The sequence below is a fragment of the Thamnophis sirtalis genome, unplaced genomic scaffold, assembly GCF_051295495.1.
Source record: "Thamnophis sirtalis isolate CommonGarterSnake01/CBP01778 unplaced genomic scaffold, rThaSir2_p1.2 scaffold_7, whole genome shotgun sequence".
In the NCBI taxonomy this organism is placed as follows: domain Eukaryota; kingdom Metazoa; phylum Chordata; class Lepidosauria; order Squamata; family Natricidae; genus Thamnophis; species Thamnophis sirtalis.
The window spans coordinates 68,704,110-68,726,967 of NW_028261387.1; the positions used below are offsets into that span (position 1 = coordinate 68,704,110).

A 22,858-nucleotide genomic window follows, 5' to 3' on the forward strand; every position below is an offset into this window, starting at 1 on the left:
TAGTCTAGTACATGCTTCAAAAATTCAAGTTCAAGGATAAATGAAGAACAGCTAGGAAAGATACCAATATATACAAAAACTGCTTTGTGTGTGTGTGTGTGTGTGTGTGTGTGTGTGTGTGTGTGTGTGTCTGTTTGTGTGTGTTCCAGCATAACTTTGGAACGCCTTAACCAATTTTTTACCAAACTTGGTACACAGATGACTTACTCTCTGGAAACAAATACTGTGGGGGAAAGACACCCCTAAAACCTCTTGGGGTGTGTGTTCTGTTAATATATAGCCTGTTGTGCCTTAAAATGGATTCTACTGAACTGCCATAAAATGGCTTCTACTGTACAGCACAGTGGAATTTCCATGGTAACTGCTTCACAGTATTCCACAAGTGGAATGCTCCCTCTGGTAAGGGGGAAAATCCAACATTAGAAATTATGTTTCGTCCGGACATTCCCCCTTATAAATAAATAGCCAGGCAATGCTGGGTTATCAGCTGGTAGCTTATAAAAAACAAGGCAGGAATTAGGAAATAAGCCCCTATTATTGAAATATTTGCCAATACTGCAATTGATGGTGGTCTAAAACTATGCAAGCAAGATAATAAGTAAAAAGGGAAGATCATTATTCTTAAGATAGTTAAGTATTCTTAAGAAAGTCAAGAATGCAAGTAAGGATTGTGATGTTGATGCTATTATACATCTTGGTACAAATGATCTGTCCCCAAAAGATGTACTTTCTGTGAAGAATGATTTCCAGAGCTTGGGGTATGAACTTAGTAGTATAGGTTGTAGGCTTATATTTTCAGAGGTTTTACCAGTATATAAGGAACAAAAGGGAAAGGGCCAGTGTGTAGCAGAGTTTAATGTGTGGCTAAAGGAGTGGTGTAAAAGGGAAGGCTTTGGTTTTATTAGTCATGATGTCTGCAGCTGGTCCAATGAAAAACTGTACAAAAGAGATGGCTTGCACCCATCCAAGAAAGGGACTGAATTACTTGGCATTAAATTCACAGATTTTCTGGATAAACATTTAAACTGAACAGTGGAGACAAATAATTAATTGATACAGAACATTTCTGTCCCCAACAATCTAAAATTCATAGGGTTATCAGTGCATGTAACACAGATGTTTGTGCGGGTAAGATTATCACTCCCGCTGTCAAGCAAAACCAAGCATTTAATACTGAGTGCCATACCATGTGCATGAATCATACAAGTGGCAAGAAAATAGGGGCAGTCAGGCATAACACAGGTTATGTAGACAGTAAACACAGGGTCAATCAAAATGGACTCGAATGTCTATACACCAATGCACAGAGTATGAGGAATAAACAGGGCAAATTAGAAATTCAAGTAAAAGAGGGAAGATACGATACTGTTGCCAATACAGAAACTTGGTGGGATGAAACCGACAAATGGAACATACAGCTAGAAGGATTAAAATTATTTAAAAGAAATAGACCAAATAAAAGAGGAGGTGGAGTTGCACTATATATAAGAAATAATTACCTCTCTACAGAAATAGAGCACAACAATGATGAGAACTATCTTGAAAGCATTTGGGACAATATTAAAGGTTGGGGGGGGGGTTAAAATGACATTGCCATAGGTCTATACTACAGGCCACCTAACCCAACAGAGGAAGTAGATGAACTTTTTGCTAGTCAGCTAACTAAGGTTTGTAGGAAGCACACCATGATAGTAGTGGGGGATTTTAACTACCCTGACATCAACTGGGAAATAAACTCTACACCAAGTGGAAGATCCAACAGGTTCCTAACAAACCTAGCAGACAACTTTGTTTCTCAAAAAGTAGAGAAGGGAACAAGGGATCAGCCATATTGGACTTAATTCTCACTAACAGAGAGGAAATGTTAGAAGGTGTTGAAGCCACAGGAACCCTCGGGGCAAGTAACCATGCAATATTGGAATTCAACATTATGCAAACAGAAGTAGTAGAACAAAGTGAAACTAGAGTCTTGGACTTTAAGAGAGCTAATTTCAACAAACTTAAAGAGAAGTTGGGAAAAATTCCATGGATGATAATCTTCAAGGGGAAAACAACTCAAGAAGCTTGGGAAATTTTGAAAAATGAGATTACAAAAGCCCAGTCTAGCACAATACCAATGAAGAAGAAAAATAACAGCTCCCAAAAGAAACCAGCATGGCTGCATAAAGAACACTCTGACCAGTTGAAAGACCAAAAAGATAACTATAAAAAGTGGAATGAATATTGATACAACATTATTTGACTTCTATTTACCCTTGCCATGTTGCAGATCCGAAATATCCGATTAATAATATCCTCATCTATGTCAGCAGAAACAAATTCCACTTGGATTGGCCCATAACAGCAAGATGTCTTCTCTGGCCAGTACTGCATACAAAGCTGATCGTAACAAAAAGAAAACAAACACAAATCAGAAGGAAAAAAAGGAGAAATGCAAAACACCAGTTTTCACACAAAATCTTAGAATGTTCATTTCTATGAATAGAAACCTTGAACATGCTCTGTATACAGCATAAAATATTAATGAAAAATACAGAGGAAATCTTTCTCTTGATCCCTAGTCCCAGTTTTGCAAATTATTGTTCACCTTTATATTTCTCTAGCCTAAATTCTTGTTCAATGATGGAAATTATTATCAGAGCTGGCCAAACTATTCATTAAGGGAATCAGATTAATGCATTTATCCATGTTGTCAACCCTGAACCTGGCCTGGCTGAAGCCATCTTGTAGCTTCAGTGCTGCCACACTAAAGCTGAAGGATAGGGAGGGGGGGTTAGAGATAGATGTGATTGTACAGTCAAAACAAAATACTTTCTCTTGGGAACCAAGGACATTCTCACACCTGGCTGGAGGAAGGAGGAGTGATGTCACCACAGCAGCAGAAGCTGCCTTGATTGGGCTATGTGACTGATTGTTTGCAATTAGGGGGAAAACTTTCACTTTTAATTAAGTGAAAACCGAGGGACCCTTCAGAGTCAGTTTTCACCAGATATATGCCAATATGATATTTCCAATAAAGCTATTCTTTGAGGAATCTTTGCTTGCAATGGATCTATTACTTATAAGCCTGACACATGTATTTAACGTGGACCCAATAGTAACTAAAAATTATTGATCCATCCATACTTATTTCTTAAACAATCCACCTACCTGAGCAGCATCCATTTCATTCAGCATCACAACAGAAGAACAGTTGTAATCAAACACTAGCCTCCAGAAATCAGCTCCCGTGTTGGGCAATGGATGCTGAGTAACTATAAAGGCAGCAGGTTGCTTGTGACTCTAAATGTAAAAAAAGAAAAAAAAAACAATTGGGGGGGGGGAAGGATTCACATTAGTGGAAAAAAAAACATTATTGTTTATTGAGAAGCATATTACACCGGGAGCCTATGGACAGGAAAACAGATTAGCATAAACAGATTATACAAATCATACCTCATACTCTGTTTCTGCCACCCCATTGAATAGAAATAGCCTGCATAATAAGGTTTTCTTTCATTAGAGAAGAAGCACAGAAACAAGAATTATCCCTTTTGCATAACAATTAGAATAAATAACTCAACGTGCCAGCTGGAAGCAAGACTTTTCCTAAGGAAATCAATAATGGGGAAGCAAGAATCTGGTAAATTAAGTTGACACAACAAGCTTCTGCTTCCCTCAACCTAAACAAGTATTTCTTCCTTTTTCACAGCTTAGCCACCAAAAAAAATGTTTTTAAACCTCTAAAAGTTGGTATGTATCAATTATGTTTGAAACAGATTTTCCCTAAGCATTTATCTTAGGTAGATATTAATGCTTAGATGGGAAATCCACCTGGGAATTTTAGAACTGCTTATTAGACTGGGGAATAAAACATAAACAAGAACTAGAAGAAGGCAATGGAAAACTACTGCCATAACGCTGCCAAGAAAACTGAATGGATGCACTCACCAAGAGTTGAGGTCAACTCAAGATCCTATTTATATTTTAATTCAGTTAATTGTAGTAGTGATTGATAGAAGCAGCACATTTATCTCAAAGGAACAGGAGTCTGAATTTCAGATAATTTTATCTCTTAGACAGAAAATCATAGAAAAAATATGTTAATTGGGGGGCTCCACTGCTTGTGGGATTCTTTTACATAAATAATAGTGGCTGCATCCAAAAAGGATGGGAACGTTGCATTGTCCCCCTGTACAAAAAGGAATTAAGGAAGATTCCCCCAAAATTATAGGCCCCAAAGTAGTATCAATACCGTGAGTAAAATTAAAAATCTGTATCTAATTCTAAAACATTACAATTGAAAAAAATATTTGCCAACATTTCTTCTTTTATACAACAGTAAAATTCTAGAAGTCGACTACTGTTTTTCATTAATCTAGTGACAAACATTTGGCCCAGAAGGGCAGATCCTGCTATTTACATTGCCATTAGCATCCCTCAAATTCAAAAATCCCAAATTATGCCTGTGCTTTAGAGTGTAAGAAAATGCTGGCATAAAAAGGAGATTACACATTTAAAGTATTATTGCATTTTCCCTACAGCTTACCATTTAAATAAATAAACGATCCCTTCTGAACATCTGTAGAATAAACATGGATTAGGATTTGGGATAAACCTAAAAAGGAGATATCCATCTCCTTAAAGCAGTTTAGCTAGCATTCTGAAAGGTACTTAAAAAATAGTCCTGAGACTCAAACAAATCAGGACCCATGCTGACGTAGTGGCAGTCATTTCTTTTAAGAATCTTACAGTGGGGAACACAAAATCCAAACCCTTGTTAACCTGAATAGCAAAGCAAGAATATATATGATGCAACATATATGGCTACAGAGTTAGGCATTTATAAATGTAAGCCACATCTGAAATCAAGGTAGGCATGCAGCATGAGAAACCTTTCAGCATTTACTATGGAATTTGTTTCTATGTGGAATATAAACCGAAGATAAAACAAAGATAAACCAAACCAAAACAAAAAAACCCCAACAGTTTTATTGCTGGCAGCTGCTCAAAGTTAGACACAGAAGGTTTTTTTTATTAAAAAAAAAACAGCTTTTGCTTAGTGAAGCAGTAAAGAGCCCTGTGCACTCAACTGTTAGATAACAGATGCATACTTGCTATCACAATGCCTGTGAGTCACTCTGACAAGATTACATATTGCAGCTGAAGGTATTTATTTATTTAAATTGTGAAACATGCAAACCTTAGATTTTATAGCAAAGGTGCTCACTTGTAATCGTAACTGAGTGTAACTAAGTATATGTTGAATAACAAAGAAGAGAAAGAAGGAAAAATAAAGGATTGCATTTTGGATTTCTTTCTTTCAAAGTCAGATTCAAAGATTTATAACAATTGTAAACCAAACAGCTGAATACAGACACTGAATCTAGAGCAAATATATATTATACAAGGAAATATATCAAGGGCATTCCCCACCCCTTAAGTTGTGTCATTTTGTAATTAACATATGGGAGATATACTTCCTATATCCTGTTCCTAAAAGTGATTCATTTATAGCAGGGGTCGGCAACCTTAACAAACCAAGAGCCACAAAGGTCCTAACCAGAATTCCCCCATTCAATTCTGGTGCTGACTGGAAGTCCCGTTCCCCTACCATAGAATCTCCTCTTAGTGCAGCAACTTTTTTCCTCTTTCTGTCCTAACCAAAAGCCCTATCAATTGTGGGGCCAACCGGCGACAGGGAGCCACAGCAGATGGATGAAAGAGCCACATACGGATCCATAGCCCCAAGTTGCCGACCCTTGATTTATAGGATGAAAAGAATATCATACTGAAACAAGTCACTTTCAGCTAAAATTGATAGGATTATTTTCATTTGCATTCATTTGTTAATATGTGTTCAGTTATAAAGTCAATCCTTGCCCAATTTCTAAATTTTCACTTTGAAAAATGCTTGATAATTCTTACATACATTTGATTTTGTAATTCTGATCTCAAATTTCCTTCCAGACATGGCAATCACTCTTTTTAAGCCCAACTGATCAAACAGGATAAAAATGAGATGCAATGTATTTATACTTTTTTCAGGTTTTTGGAAAAAGTGGGGATACCAATATGATAGAAAGACAATTTATTCTGTTTCACATTTAAAAAAAAAGAGCTTTACTCACATCCATGAGTGCAGCATTAATATAGTTGCTTGATTCTCCATCAACGGAAATAAGAAAAGGGAGGCACCGATCCAAAGGAAGTACATCCATGCAGCGATTCTTATCATGATTCCTTGGCAAAAGTCCAATGCTGCAATCTTCTGGACGTACTCGAGGAGTAACAATATTAAGGGTCTGTATTTGGAGTAAAACCAGGGACCGATTAATATTAAACTTGCTAAAGGTGTGACTTTATGTCGTACTCATCTTGTCTACTCACCAAGTGTCTACTGAAAACGCTGCCCAAGAAGGAGTCAACTAGCTCTGGAGCCACAGTACAATGTATTTTGTCCCCATTACAATCTTCACCCTCTCTGATCACTTTAAACATAGTTTAGAAACATATTTTTATAAGCTTGCACTTCCTTCCTGAATTATACATGTTGTCAAGTATCAATGGTTGTTTAAACAATGTGACGTAAGGTTTTATTGTTATTTTTTTGTTTGTGTTAAATAATAGTTTTATTATTGCTGAGCTGTGGCACACTGGTTAGAATGCAGTATTGCAAGCTAACTCTGCCAACTGTCAGAAGTTTGATCCTGAATGGCTCAAGGTTGACTCAGTTTCCCATCTTATGAGATCGGTAAAATTGTTGGAGGCAATATATTGACTCTGTGAACTGCTTAGAGAGGATGGTGAAACACTGTGAAGCAGTATATAAGTGCTATTGCTATTGTTATTACCACTTAAAGTTGTATATTGCACCAGGCCATCTTTTCTGAGAATATATGGGTTTAAATATGAAAAAATAAATACTGCATTCTTTTCCATAATAGGTAGATTAAATTATTAAATCCTTTCAAAATGTGAATTTACAAAACCCGTCATACAAGTATACAGGAAGAAGGAAGGGGGGGGGGGGTAGAATCCAGAACTTTCCTAGTGGGTGATGGCTTCAATAATCAAAACTGGAACTATAAAATACAGATGTTTGAATAATTTTCTTTGCAGACTGTTTAAAGACAATTCAAGTTGTAAAAAATTTGAATAATATTGTCAGCCTCTGCTTTGCTGCTGCTTCGGCTGCCATTGAAATGGGGAGGGGGGCATGGTATTTTGGAGGGGACTACTAATTGTGCTGGAGGAAGATTCTGGAGTTTCTGCTGCCTGTCTTACTGTGCATGCGGAGGAGGTTTCCTGCCAAGGCCAACGGCACCGACATTCCATCTTGGTGATGCCTTTCAAAGTTATCTCGCACCTGACACTTGGGAGAATTATGATTGGACTGTGACTGGGATGCCAAGGGATGGGGAATGGGTTATTCTATATATCATTTGCTTTCGTGCCTAAATAATCAGTCTTCACTTTGCTACGCTTCTGTTCATTTATAATTAGTAAAAGTACACTTGATTTCTATCAATGGAGTCTTGTGGTTTTCTTTCCTGATTATCCAATGAAGGAATGCTGACAAATATGGTCAAGAAAATTGCATCTAGTATATAGCATTAAACTATCACTTTTGACCATCTAAGAATTCTTTCTCCTGGCCATGAGAAAATTCTTACCTCCAATCTTCAGGTGGCAGAAATTATGCCCTTTTCTGCCTTAGTAACAAGACCAGGGAGTTGTACTACTTTATAGATTTATTACATGACAAGTTAAGAAAAGTGATTTGCTTTGTTTCTACTCCCCCCAAATGTCACCATCTATCAGGGAAAAAAGCATGCATTAATCACTCTCCCTAACCTGGGTAGGGGCTAGAAGAATTAAGAATGTTATGTGAGATGAAAGATTTGAAGTCAAGATCTCCTATGCTATTTCTTATATGGAAGTTAGACAGTGGGAAAAGTTTTTGGGGTGACCATTCTTTCTCTTTTTCTGAATTCTGAATTCCTCCTCCTCCTGCTTTTTTTGCATATGAAAAATCCTTTCCTGATTATTGCACGTTTAGCCTAGTAGACAATAGGATTTAAAAGAGATACTAAAAAAAGTTAAGAAGGACATAAAAAGAACAGCATCTCCAGCATCCTACATCTAGATAAGCAGGGATTAGCAACAAACAAATAGCCAAGCAGAAAACAATACTCTAATTAAGGAACTATCAAGGAGAAAAACCACACTCCCACCAACATTGGCAGGGCAACATACTGTATATAAACAGGAAACAAAACCTATATCCACTAACACTGATGATGTATAGTTTCTGATGACTAGGAACTCCCGAGCCTTTTCTTTGATAAAGAAGGGATCTGAGAAAAGCACAGGTTCACAAAATCAATAGAATAGAATAACAGAGTTGGAAGGTACCTTGGAAGTCTTCTAATCCAATCCCCTGCTTAGGCAAGAAACCATATACCTGTGATGGCGAACCTATGGTACGCATGCCACAGGTGGCACGTGGAGACATTTGTTAGGGGATGCCAGGCATTGCTGGTCAGCTGATTTCAGCCTTCTTTTCGGCCATTTTTCACCAGCTGAAAATGATGCCTTCTCGGAAGCCTCTGAAGGGCGAAAAAAAGTCCAACATGCAAACCGGAAGTCCGGGAATGGATTTCTGGTTTGCGTGTTGGGGTGTTTGTTTTTCATGCTCCGGAACCTTCAAGAGGCTCCCTGAAGCCTCCGGGGCATGAAAAATGGCCCTATGGGCAACTTGGAAGTTTGGGAATGGTGACTTTCAGTTTCCCCATAGGGCCATTTTTTGCCCTCAGGAGCCTTCAGGGAAGCCTCCTGAAGGCTCCGGAACACGAAAAACAGCACTACAGGCAAACCAGAAGTCACCATTCCCAAACTTCCGGGTTGCCCATTGGCCATTTTTCGCCCTCCGGAGACTTCAGGGAAGCCTCCTGAAGCCTCCAGAGGGCCTTCAGAGTAGTGGGGAAGACTGTTTTCATTCTCCCTAGGCTCCTTGAAAGCTTCTGGAGCCTGGGGAGGGCGAAAAAAGCATGCCAAAAGAAGAGGGGGAGAGTGCTGGTCGCGCACGCATGTGTGCTGGGATCGCGTATGCATGCCTGCTCAGGTTGCGTGCATAGCATTATGGGTGTGGGCATGCCCGCACATGACCCCCCTTTGCTTCCCCCACTTTTGGCACGCGATCCAAAAAAGGTTAGTCTATTTCAGAGAAACGGTTATTCAATCTCTTCTTAAAAACTTCCAGTGTTGGAGTATTTACATCTTTCGGAGGCAAATTGTTCCACTAATAAATTGTTCTGTCAGGAAATTTCTCCTTAGTTCTAGGTTGCTTCTCTTACTGATTTAGCTTCCACCCATTGCTCACACACAATCAATGTGCAAATATATTAAAATATGGCAACTAAGCATGGATTTGACACTGTTGTACAATTGCACAAGTCCACTTTATATAGCAGCAGCCTCACATCAGTCTTGCAGAAGCAGTGGAAGCTCCCATTGCTGTTTCTGCACATCAAGTAAAATCACATGAATTAAAAACCAAAACCTTCCACCACTTTGCGGAAGAGGGAGATCTACTTCCTAGGCTTCTGCAATGTCAAAAATCAGAGTAGTAATTGTGGTAGGAGTCTGGGAATTAAAGAAGAGCCTGTATCATCCTGAAATGTCTAATATGTGTCCAGCTAAATCCAAACTCTACAGGTCACCCAACATGAGCAGAGAAATGTCCATTTTTTTTAACATCTTGCAGCTGTGTTTCGGGGGAAATACTTCTTTTATGGGTACAGTTAAGGACAACTTAAGCCTTTATAACCATTGGCTGGAAAGAAGATGAAGGCAATTTCATGGCACCATGGTAGAAAAAGATGTGGCCACAGCATCTTTATAAGTCAGTAGTTAAATACAACTGACAGTCTGTATCTGTTTCAGCTGAAAAATGAGTGCATTTGGTTCCTTCAATAATTCTTAACCTGTCATATAATCTTTCATCTATGAAATTATACAGCCATTAATGGATTAATGTCCCCCACATATCAAGAGATTTATCAGTCTAGCACTATATTGAGTAGCATTCATTTACTCTTTTATCTAGAGAAATGGGGATTCTAAATGTTGAAACCAGAAAGAAACCAGAAACTTCATCTTGACAAAACGTGATATTTAAATCTATGATCTCAGCAAGATTTGATGCATGTTATAGCTAGATTTACATTCCCTCCCTGCTCTTAAAAGCTTTTATGCTAGAATACATACCATTAAATCCTTTTGATGGAGCCCCATCAGGCAGCAATCTGGCAAAATGCACAACCTTAAATCCCTTATAATGATCTTTCCTTTGCCAAGATGCGCATGGTAAGCTACATCATGCAAATGGATAGATTGTTGGCCTCTTAATGATTTGGCAATATTTCCTTCTCACTAATCCGATAAATCAACATTCACCATGCCTGCAGTCCTAAATTGTTCTGTTAGCTATAAACTATAAACAAACCTGGGCCTATTAGTGCTGCTGTAAGTCTCTTCCTGTTAATCTTTGTGGCCATTCACTTAATGTGCACAAGAATTCTTTAAGGAACCAGCATCTAAACATTTTAGACAGTTCCTACATAGAAACAGTCAAATCTATGCCAAACCGTGTGTTTTAAATGCACAGTATGTACACAAATATTGTATGTACATTACAAAAATAGAACATGAGTCACAATGAAGATTGTTAATGAAAGATATGTTTAAAATGGTGATAGACTGAGTAATTCAGAAGACTTACAGATCTCCAGATGGTTTGAGCTTAGCGATGGGTGAGTTCTGCTGAACTCATTTTGAAACTATTTAGAAAAAGTCAAATCTTTCTAAAAATTCATTATTAATTGTCCAAATAATTAATGTGATAACATAAACAAAGCCAAACGATTTGATGATAGTATATTTTGTTAAACTGCCACAAGTGACGTTATATTGTTACAGAACTTCAATAGATTGTAAAAGCACACTCAATCTAAATGCTGCATTAGTACCTTGAGAGTATTTTATCACGACTGAATAGGAAATTAAGAATGTGAACATTTGTAATGTAGTGCTGAGACCAGGTATAAAGCCAAGCCACTAAGCCTGCCCCTACTCAACAGGAAGAGAGGTTGTGTTAAAAAACCAACAACACACAAAAAACAAAACTAAGAATTGAATTGGGGTTACTGACCCTTTAACAAATTTACTAACTATTCTTCAAAGCTCCAAATAACCTATGCTTAATCCAGTCTCAGAAACACTCTCCCTCCCCGAACCCCAACTGATCACAATCAACCGGAACAAAATAAAGGACCGCGTGTAGTCCCAATTAGGCAAGAGTGTGTCCCAGAATCTTTCATGGCTGGTGGTGATATCTACACATTACAACTCTTTGCAGTCATTGCTGGAGCTGATGGAGCTTTCTTGCACAATGGGGATCCAATTTATTGTCTTGCTCATACAATGTGAATGCTATGTCCCTGAGACCAGATAGCTTTCCTATCAATCAAATTCACAAAGAATTTAGCCAGCTGTTAGTCACTAAAATATATTAATAAGCTATAGCCCAGTAATATTTCTTTGTGATATAAAATTATTCTATATAGTTGATCAATGCAAAATTTTTGCCTTGGTCAACCTAGCTTGTCCTTGCCACTTTCTTCTTTTCTCCAAAGAAAGCCATTCTGTACACTGTGAAGCAGGGACAATGAGCTTGCTGCTTTCCCTTCTTATCCTTTCTAGACTCTAACAGCATAACTGCCCTTGTGCTAACAATGCAATTGACCTGACTGCTCTAACTAACAAGGCAGTTAACCCTCTGGTCTTGCTAGCCACATAACTGGCTTTCCATTTCCCATTGATCAATTTCCCACATTCAGTTTAGGGAGCAAGAAATAATGCTTGTTCCCACAGACTTTTTACTGATATGAATGCTGAAATACCCACTTGGTGATTAATCATTCTGGCACAATTTCTTAATACCAGATCGGAGGGGAGTGTTCAGGTCTATAAATACATGCACTAAAGGCCCCTAAGTACAGACACAAGTGATTATGAATAGCCTTTCCTGCCATTGGTGCATCCGAGCTCCCCTTTCTAAGTGTATTGTTTCTACTAATATTATTTCTATTTAGAAAGCTTTATCATATACTATCTGACATTTGGTATTAATTAGTTCTTTGGGATTCTAGCTGTGGTGACTACTTTCTTAGGCACTGGGTGGTTTATCCAAACTTATTTATATTGATACAGCCTGAAACAGATTCTCACCAACAACAAACAATGATGCTAACCAAGGGGAATCATGCCTTGCAACAAACCAGATGTCCCACATTTACACCAACAGTGTCATTATATGCCCGAACAGCTTGGCAATCAAAATTGGAGGCACATTTATGCCACATGTGCTTCCTTCAATTAGATAAATGTTGTTCTATGTCAGCAATCTCCTCTTATTTCACACTGGACAACCAGGCAAGAATGTGTGCAAAACAATTAATAGACATGTTTAATATCAGGAGTTAAAACAAGGACAAAGTCATATTGGAGCATTTTAATTTCCCAAGAAACTTGATTATAGATCTCAAGGTAGCGGTTTTGGAACAACAAAACTTTATCAGCACTATAGAGGGAGAGACTGCACCACCCACATACATCAAAAATTTTCAAGGTATTTCAAAAAGTATGAATAAACTCTTTTTAAAAATACATTACAAGTGCCAGTTGTAATCCATCTTGCATGTTCTATGAATCAGATGAGTTACAATTCATGAAGGCTTATGCTTTTTAAGAAAATGTGTTATTCTGAATAAGTGCTAATAGATTCTTGCTGATATTTGGTGAGATTAACATACTTATCCTCCTATAATGATTAGACAAATAACTGTGAAAGAATGCCCTCCCTTCTGATTTTGAAGATTCTAGACTTGGACAACTTTCCTACTAATTTAATAGCATGATCAAGTTTTAACGTTGACAATTCACTCAAACAAATGCCTGCTGACTATGAAATCCATCACTTGAAAAAAAATAAGCATTCAGTGCAAGAATATGCTGCTGAGTTTCAGTTGTTAGTTCAGCATGTGGGCTGGAATGCTTAACTGACCAATTCAGGGAGGGACTGTCAAAAGAAATGCAAGACAAACCCATTTGTCAATGCACTGCAGAGAATATGACAGCATTTAATTTGCTTGGGCATCGGTTGAAGATGTGATGCAATGCTGCAGAATAGTCAGGGAAGAAAGTCACCACTGTTCTGTTCCCTTGACTTCTCATTATACTTGTGAGATTTTAGAAGCTGAACCAATGCATCTTGGAATAAACAACTCACTATTTGCCAAAAACAGGTTAGGTTCATGCACAAAAGACCAATGTCTTTTTTGTGGAGGACCTGGTTACTTCACACAGTAAATCCCCACTAAGGCACTCCCTTGTATGCAATTGTATTGAAGACTTACAGCTACAGGGGCTCAACCATCTACATTCATTTTCCTTCAGCAAATGCACCTTGGTATTTTACCGGCCAAATATAGTCATTAACAGAACCGTTACATACTCAATCTTATTTCTTGAATATAAATTCTCACCACTATCAATCAAATGCATAGCTAGCTTGCCTAATGATTTTATAGTGAGAACTTACAGAAAGGCAACGTTCTTATTTTTTGTCAAGAGATTTCAATGTCCAATAAGGCTTTCTTAAACTCAAACAACATTCACAGTGTAGCCCATATTCCCTTGTACAGATCCACTATCACCTAATTGTATTGGTTGATTATTTTGATTTCCATCTGGGAGCTTCTACTATCTGATCCAAAATTTGAGGACAACTTCACTGGGAATTTGCTTCCAGGCAACTTCTTCCTGCCGAAAATAACTACAATGATTTTAACAAGAGGTTTTGGCCATCAATGGAAGCTTTGTAGTGTTGGGTCCATCTCCTTAAAGGTATAAAATATGGTACCTAATAAATGTCTGTTCTGATTACACTAAGCGTCTCACGGGGATTTCCCCATTTTTGTTTTCTCCAATTCTTAATTCCTTCCTACTGTCCAGTAATAGAAGAACAAAGGCGCAGGGAAGCATGAAAGGCAGGAAATATTATTTGCTTCATTCAGTCAAAGAGATAAGGAAAGACACTATTGCTTCCACCTGTCCACAATTAGGAGGAAGACTAGGGAGAAACACCTGACACCTGCAGACTAATGGAAGTGAAGGACAGCATACCAAAAGGTATTGCAAGCTGGGAACCAGTGATTCCTAGGCTAGAAATGATCATTACTTAAATATCTTTTAGCCTCAAGGCCATAAAAATACTGACCCTTTTCACTTACAGGAGAGAAAAGACTAAGTTCTGAGGAGAGCTGTGTGCATATACAGTACATATCTATTGGCTCTAACTTATTTTTTATTGCAGTAGGCAATCAATTGTTATGTTAAGCATGGGGAAAAGCTGTGATTTACCACCAAACCTTGGCATGGAGCCTGACAAGTATAAATATGGAGCAGGTGGGGACTTTTAATCATATTTTCTCTGAGTCATAGAATTGTAACTTTTCAATAATGCAATATGAAAGTAAAGCAATATGAGCATAGCTCAGAACATTGATCAAAGCAAACACTTAAGACAGACTAGAACTAAAAATCAAGAAATAACTAATCTCAATGGTTAATCTATAACATTCTCAGCTAAACACCTTTTAGGAGTATAACTCTGACATCTAAGTATGGTTTGCAATTTTTGTAATAATGATGGAAACATGCATATTTGGAAGCAGTCACGTTTCCTACCTATATTTTCATGATTGAGTTTTGCAATTTTAGTCTTGTGTCTAGAAAGCTTCATCTCAAATTTAGTTTCTTATCTCTCATTTCTTTTTCAGGATTTAAAATCATATATCTTATGTGTAAAGATGGATGAGACACTTAAGGCTCACCCAAAATTAACTTGGAAATACCCTGACCTATTTCCTTTGGCTTCTCTCTTTTTCCAAACAATGTGAACTGGATAATTGTGTATGTCAATTATTTGACAAAGATCACATGCTTCTAGACATAAGCTTTCCTAGCCAGGCGTTTTGTAATCATTTTCTGGAGAGATAGGAAATGAAATGAAAGGCTTACTTGTACATTTGCATCTATCTATGAAATCTCTTCTTATCAAATCCCTGCTTATTACATTATTTATATGATTAATTTTGAGACTGCCTGACTCTATAGCACCTCAGGAAATGTACAGATAAAGAAAGAAAAAAAAGGGGGGGGGAAAGACAGCTGACTGATCATCCCAAGTGCAAAGCCCCCAATAATCAACCTAACAGGACAATCAGGTCTTAAGCAATTTGTAGAAAGTCAAGAAAGTGAGAGAAGTATGAATCTCTGGGAAGGTAGCATTCTACTGATGAGGGCCCATCAGTGAGAGGTATCACCATTCTTTCTAGGTCCTATAAGATGAAACTGCTTAATTGATGGAAACTGGAATGTGTCTGTCAAGCTGACTAGGCAGTGGCTGGTTCCTTTCTGATGGGGAATTTGTTTCTATAATGGGTTATTCTCACATGAATTCAGGTTCACACAGTTTGGAGCTGAAGGGAGAGAGCAGAGGTAGATGGAGTCTTCAGTCAAAACAACATATTTAAGATGAGTTAAGATGAGTCAGATACATTCCAATGGCTGGTTCGCCAAAGAAGGAGGAGAGAAGTCATCAAGCAACCAGCCCTTATCCCAATTGGACAGTGTAGCATATTGTTTTAGAAAAATGAGAAACCTTTACTTTAAGTGGGGTGGAAAGTGGAGGAACCTTTAGTATTGGCTTTCCACCAGTTAGTGCCAAGATGATGTATTTAAATAAATTTGTTCTTTGAGGATGCGGAATGTCTTGGAGTTTGATTTGTGATGGGTACATTAATTGGAACCTGACGATGCCCATTCTAGATAACCTGTGCTGTGAAAATAGATGGAGGAAGACAGTCCCTCAAGTAATCAGGATCTAGGGCTTTAATGGTAACAACCAATAACTTAATTTGCATTTAGAAGCAATTGGTAATCAGTGCAGCTTGCAAAGCAGCAGGAAAATGGGCATATAGTGCAAGTCTATAATTGCCCGTGCCACTGCACTCTTAACCAGCAGTAGCTTCCAAGTTGTTTTCAAGCACAATTGGACACTTTCATGTGGACATTATTGTATTGATACCTTCGTATACAGAAGAGATAAATAGAATATTCCAAGAAAAATTCGTGGAGGAAGGTTGACTCTTGTCCACAAACATTCTTGGAGCCAAGAGGATCCTGAGTATTTTTTTTTTCTGATGCAGACTATAAAAAGCATTTTGGACCCCTTGTCAATTTCTTTGATGTCTTTGTCAATTTCATATAAATGGGAAAAGTCTACACTGGTCTTTGCTGGATGAACTTTAACCCGAAAAGGATTTTGGAGTTTATAGAGTTCACTTCTTCCTTGAGAAAATCCTGAATAATCCTTAAAACCTCTTGTAATCTTTATAAAATCTACTTTAACATAGACACATTAGCCATAATTTTCTGTGACTGAGGATACATAAGGAACATTATTTATCCATTACCTTACCTGGAATTCATCTTTTATCTGGCTGGAATTTGTCTGTGGATCCAATCTGCTGATGTTGTAGTATATAGATCTGAATTCACAAACAGGAATGGCAGTGTTGCCACAAAGGCACGCTTCCAGTATGGCATCATGAACAAACACATACTGTTCCTACATATCAAAAAAGTTAATTGATCATCATCATGGGGGCCTTCAGAAGCATTGTAATGTCTTTTACTTTAATGAAACTTCCAAGAACTTCAAATCAACAAGAAAAGAAAACACTTCCTTGATCCAACAAAAGTGTACAATGTGTGAAGTGCTTACAGTTTACCATTGGATGTACAAGAAGGATCTCCCCCCCCCCCCCGCTACTCTCTGGACAAATTAATTCCAGAGGGAGCGTATGCCATCTACCTTCATGCCATTTGATACTGTGTACATGGTTGAATAAATTGCTAGGTCTAAATCCTCAATATTTTAAATGAAGACAGAATTTGATTACATGAACTATTCTAACCATGAAATGCTCTGTCTAGATTTATTGTTTGTTAAGCAGACTGACTTATTTTACTCGTTAATATAATCAATCATTTGCCAGAAGGAGAATGAACACAATCACAGTTCCCTGATCAATAAATATATCTGAATGAACTTGTACTAGAAGATCATAAGCTGTCTTTATTTATTTATTGACTGGTTGATTGATTGAATTTCTAGGCTGCCCAACTCCAAAAAGATTTTGCCAGCTTCACAAGTAGAAAGAATCAACATAATTTAAAATTCTAACCTTGATTCTAAAGACTTCAACCCCTGAGTCTTATAAAATTACCTCAAAATGCACTGTGTTATAGAATTTACTTGAATCTTAGGTAGTTAGACAAATCTAGGAAAGTGCTTATAGTGCTGATTATATTTCAGTTCATGAAAACTGATACGGGTTAACTATTTCAATGAAAAATAGACTAGGAATATAATGTTGGCCATTATTATAAAGCATGCTGTTTGAATCTGGTGGTGAACATAGGCTTCATTTTTGTATGAATCATATATTTTTAAAAGTGGCATTTAGAAAAGATGACTTTTCTACAATGGTACTTCCGTTTATGTAAGAATTTTAGCAAAAAATAATGGTATGTATGTATCAGTGGTGGGATATGACCGGTATGGGCATATCGGTGCCTGCTGGGAGCACCAGCTACCATTCTGGTATGGTGCTCCAAAGGGCCTACCTGCCGACCTGCCTTCCTTACCTGTATTTGAGCCGATTGGGGCTTTTGTGCATGCGCACGGAGTGTATGGCGCCTGCGCAACTCTCTGCCGAGCAGCTAGAGCATCATGGGTGGTAAGTACACATGTGCATGCTACACGCATGCTGCACGTGTGCATGTGGTGGATGCCCAGCCCCGTTGCACTGTACCTGTTGCACCGGGATCCAGAACTCACCATTGGTATGTATGTATGTATGTATGTATCTATCTATCTATCTATCTATCTATCTATCTATCTATCTATCTATCTATCTATCTATCTATCTATCTATCTTTAAGCAATAATTGAGCTTAGAAGTATTTTACATCATGGAATGCAAAGTTACTAAATTAAGCTAACATAGTTTATTAAAATTAAGCTAGTGTGCTGAAAATATTTTGAAATAACATATATTTTCACAAGTTTATCTTTTATTCTATTTTATTCAATTAACATTCATCTGAAAGTACTGAACTTTTGCTTAGGAATAGGCTGAAAATTAAGAGAACCCCAAAAAAAGGATACCTCTGTCTGCACCAGGTTAACTCTCTGAGATCGCAACTCTCTCACACAATTAAATATATCCACCACACCTTCGTTTTCTGCCATGTCAAGCATGATGTCTATGGCAACAAAGCACCCTGTCCTCCCAGCACCAGCACTGAAAGAGAAATGGAAACCAGAACAAGGATCTCATCAATGAACCATGGAAAAACATAACAGTGAGGGTGTTTGCAGTGAGAATATATGGTGCAAATGCAGCTGTATTTTTTTCCCTTTAGTCCCTCTTTGCTACAAAGATCTGAGCTTTATTGCCTATTTCAGCTTCCCTTTGCAAAGCTGCAAATTTAAGAAAAAAAGGAAGTAAAAAAGCTACTGAGAGAAAGAAAGAAGACGTAAAATTTTTAAAAAATGAAGCTCGGCTCTTGCCTTTGTCTTAAATGAAACCTGATGAAAGAGAGATGAGCTACATTATTTGAAACAGTCATCTTTTCACTTTCTTTCTTGTAAGCAAGTTTCTTGTTTATTTCAGAAGTGGTATGTCTATAAAAATCTGCATATTTCCTTCTGCACTTTGGCCCTTGACGATTAGGCATCTTATTTGTGGGGGAAGGAAATAAAGTCTGATCTTAAAATGCCAACTTTTCACTAATTTGAAAATCTAGATGTTAAAATGTCTGTAAAAATGTCCAGGTTATTTGGAGTTCTGAGTGTTGTAATCTTTCAGGAATGTATGTCCTGCAGAAGTACTGTTTCAATTTGAGGAGAATCCAATTTGCACATGTTGAGATAGCAGTTAAAAAAGAAGGGAAAAGAAAAGGCTTTTCTGCACACATAAAAAGAATATGTAAAGAAAAAGGCTGAGCTATAACTTTTCCCCTGAAGTCCTAATTTTGTAATTCAAGTTTATTTATTTAGATACCATATATTCCACAAATACATTTTGTTCACACAATCAGCTTTAAATATACTAAAATCACATTTAAATGAAATGCTTTCATTTGAAGCCTATTTGAATTTAAATATGGGGGGGGGGGGTTGTGCTGGTTAATTTAAAACCTCACAATCCAAAGGAATACAAATGGTCACTATTGCAACTAATGGTATAGTTTTATTCTCAGTGGGGAAAAATATGAATTCTGCATATATATTTTTCTTTAAATTTTTATATTCCTAAAAATAACTCAGGGTGACAATAAATTATTACATGAATAAAAACCAAATTAACTCTTTGGCCATTTCTAAAAACTGGCTTATTTAAGATTTAATGAAGCAGAATACAAACTTAGCCATTGGCTGCTGATATGGAACAATTGATGGCATGAGAATTCCTGTCCTTACTAGTTAAGGGGGAATTTAGTCATTGCTGTGTATATAAATAGTTGCTGACTACTGAAAGTTTTCCAAGTTAAGGTCAGCAGTCAGTACCACAGAAAATCAATCTTCTAAAATTGCACAACACTAGGTATTTCCACTGCTTCTACCAAAACTTTCACCTCCGATTGACTCACAATGGCAGCCAGCGAGTCTCACCGGAAAATAATTTCACATTCTATTTCTGCCATGCACAGTTGTTCAGGTTGGACAGGAAAAAAATGATTTGCTTCTAAATGCAAATCATCTTCCCTGTCTCCTTTCTCCCACTGTGAAATATCATTTTGCAAACAGGAAAGAACATACAATGTCCTTTCCTGGGTGTGATGAAAATGCAGCTAAACAAAATACTGCAAAATCCATGGGATGTGACTAGAGTATGAGCTATTATCGACCAGATTGAACTAGAGCTAGGAAGGAATAATTGGTATCATCTTAATGAATATATGGCATTTCATTCTCTTTAATTCACTTTTCTGCTATTCAGAATTGTAATAAATATAAAATTAACATACTTAAATATATTTTTCAGTATTGACCCATACTATCCATAAAGTTTTGAGATGAAAATAATCAGATGACCAATAGATGACATTCTGAATTTTTGCAACCCTAACCCGGTTGTCCCAACTACCCCAGGAAACATCTTATTTATTTATTAAACTTATATGCCATCCATCTCACTATTGAGGTACTGTAAAACTTCAGGGAAATTTTTGTCATCATTACAATATTGGATACTGTTATTTCAACACTTAAGAAATAAAAGGTTAGGTACATGTGGGTCATTTAAAATTAAGAAGAAGCATCTTCAGAACATTATCTACTGGGATCAGGATCAAGCTGTCTATCTACTTTTAGAACAGCATTTATATGAAATATGCTTTAAAACTATGTTACAATAGAAAATGCTTCTATCAGATTTACATTTTGAACATCAGATTGCATTGAGAAATGAATGCTAATAATGCTGAGAACTCACTTGAAATACAGTAGTTTTAGCACCATACTCAGGAAGATACTGAGCAATACCCAATCTAGTCTTCAACATAGGAGTCAAAGGTTATGCATCTGCTAAAATGTATACTTATAAATACAATGGAATCATGAAACAATTATTCTATTTGCTTGGGACAAACTATATATATTTTTGAAACAGAGATTGATCAGCAGTGGATCTAATGTGAAAAATAAATGCAGACTTTTGGTCTGTCCCAAAAGTGCTTTTTCAAGAGGCAACTGGACTTTCTGTTGTTTTTTTAAGATGTTCCACTTCCCATCCAAGAAGCTTTTTCAGCTCTGAAGTGGAATGTTTTCAAAGAAAAAAAAAGTCCAAAAAGCATCGTTGGAACAACCATGACCTGGATGACTGAGAATCTCTGTAGACATTTGCAGAAGATTTGTTGTATGATAAGATTTTGGATAATGCAACATTCATTCTATCTAGGATAGTGGAATGACTAGTAAGCTAAGGAAATAAGCAGTAATGGAGAAAATGGATGAAAAGAAATGAGAGATGGAAACAAAGTTTGTACCTGCAGTGCACAACAATAGGTCCTGCATCTGGTGGATTGAGAAACTTCACTTGTCGAACAAAGCCCAAGAGACCTGTAGCATAACAAGGAACCCCATGGTCTGGCCAGCTAGTGAAGTGGAATTGACGAATTTCTCGAATCTCATGGTAGCCTTTCTGAAAAGGATATATAATAATTTTTAAAAAATCATCTATTCTCTTTCATTACAATTACTATTGCTTAATTATAAGTTGTTTCTTATTTAGGTTGAGACTAGATTTACCCAACAGGAAATCAATCTAAATATAAAATGTCACTTTACTTAGAATGTTACAATGAAAAAAAAAATCACCTTTTTTCTATTATCTTATTCCTGGGACACCTAAAACTATCAAACAATTTTGAAGAAAAATTGTGGGGGGGGGGGGATAATTGATCTTTCCTTCAACTTTACTTGCATCTTCAAGTATTTTGTCTGTGTGTGTGTGTTTCTAAAAGTGAAAAGGTGTGCTAATGTATGTGTGGATTTCTCTGGGTGTACATATACATGTTTGTACACATGTATATGTACAATTTGGATGATTCTAATAAAAATAAATAAATTTCAAGATTCATAAATTCAAGAAAATGCTGTGCAGTTATCCCCTATCATTCCTTGAACAAAAGTTGCTTAAGGAGCTGGGTACTAGTAAGCAATCATAACTTTGCTTTGTTAAAGCTGGCAAATTCACATCCAGTATATGATGATAAATATCTTGGCAGTAAGCAGTAGCAAACTAATCTTTTAAAAAATAAAGTAGAAGTATTCCAATTACCTCCAAAGTATAAGTGTTACATAATTAAGCTACCTTCTATATTTTCTTTATTTAGAAAGTATACACAGTAAGGCTGAAATACAAATTAAGAACAAGAGAAGCATACCAAATAACTATTCTGAAAATGCTATGATCATACAAATTATAGTAAGATAGTTTTAGCCTGTTTTAGTATTTCAAAAATGTATTATTCTGATTATGACTACTTTTGAAAAAATATATATATATTTAAAAGTAGGAAACATTTATGTATACAAAACATATATTATATATGTATGCTTTTTTAATCTGCCATTCTGCTAAAGAATGACATTCAGAAACAAGTAGTTATTATTTAAAAATGCACTTACATATATAGCAGGGGGAGGGAATAAATAGAGAGTTTGGGAGGAAGGAGAGGAGGCAGGAGGAGGGCAAGGAGAGGATGGAGGAACTTGCCTGGGTGGGAAGAGAGAGGGAGAGGAGGTTGAGCCAAGGCTGAGGGGAAAAAAAGGGAATACTATAGCAGTGGCTTCTATGGGCCAAGAATGAGGGAGAGAAGAGTATAGGATAGCAGAGGCTTCTGTGAGGCAAACCTGAAGGAAAGCAGAGGAAACAACGAAGGAGCAGAGGCTGTGGAAGAAGAGCCCGGCAGACAGTTGAATAGAGAATGAAGATAGAGAAAGAGGAAGAAGCTCCAACTAGTCACCTGAATACCACCCCATCTGTGACTTGCCTGTTGAGAGGAGGCTGACCACCACCCCATCACGTGACCCTGGCAAGTAGAGGGGCATCAGAGAGGAACTAGTTTGGACTGGCAGCCATACGAAAGGGCCAGAAGAACCCAGACTCCAGCA

The 22,858-nt window shown here is 37.1% G+C and overlaps 1 protein-coding gene across 4 annotated transcripts in view; it reads right to left on the bottom strand.

Annotated features, from left to right (window-relative positions):
- Positions 1–22,858, bottom strand: part of PTPRT (protein tyrosine phosphatase receptor type T) — a 631,119-nt gene that overhangs the window by 15,156 nt on the left and 593,105 nt on the right. For all 4 annotated transcript variants that reach the window (XM_087720360.1, XM_087720361.1, XM_014067162.2 and 1 more), the window contains 6 exons: positions 21,229–21,383; positions 18,344–18,479; positions 16,589–16,738; positions 6,111–6,284; positions 3,151–3,282; positions 2,254–2,379 (listed from right to left, as the gene is read on the bottom strand). In XM_087720360.1, coding sequence (XP_087576486.1) covers positions 2,254–2,379; positions 3,151–3,282; positions 6,111–6,284; positions 16,589–16,738; positions 18,344–18,479; positions 21,229–21,383 — 873 coding nt within the window. The remainder of the gene's footprint in view (positions 1–2,253; positions 2,380–3,150; positions 3,283–6,110; positions 6,285–16,588; positions 16,739–18,343; positions 18,480–21,228; positions 21,384–22,858) is intronic.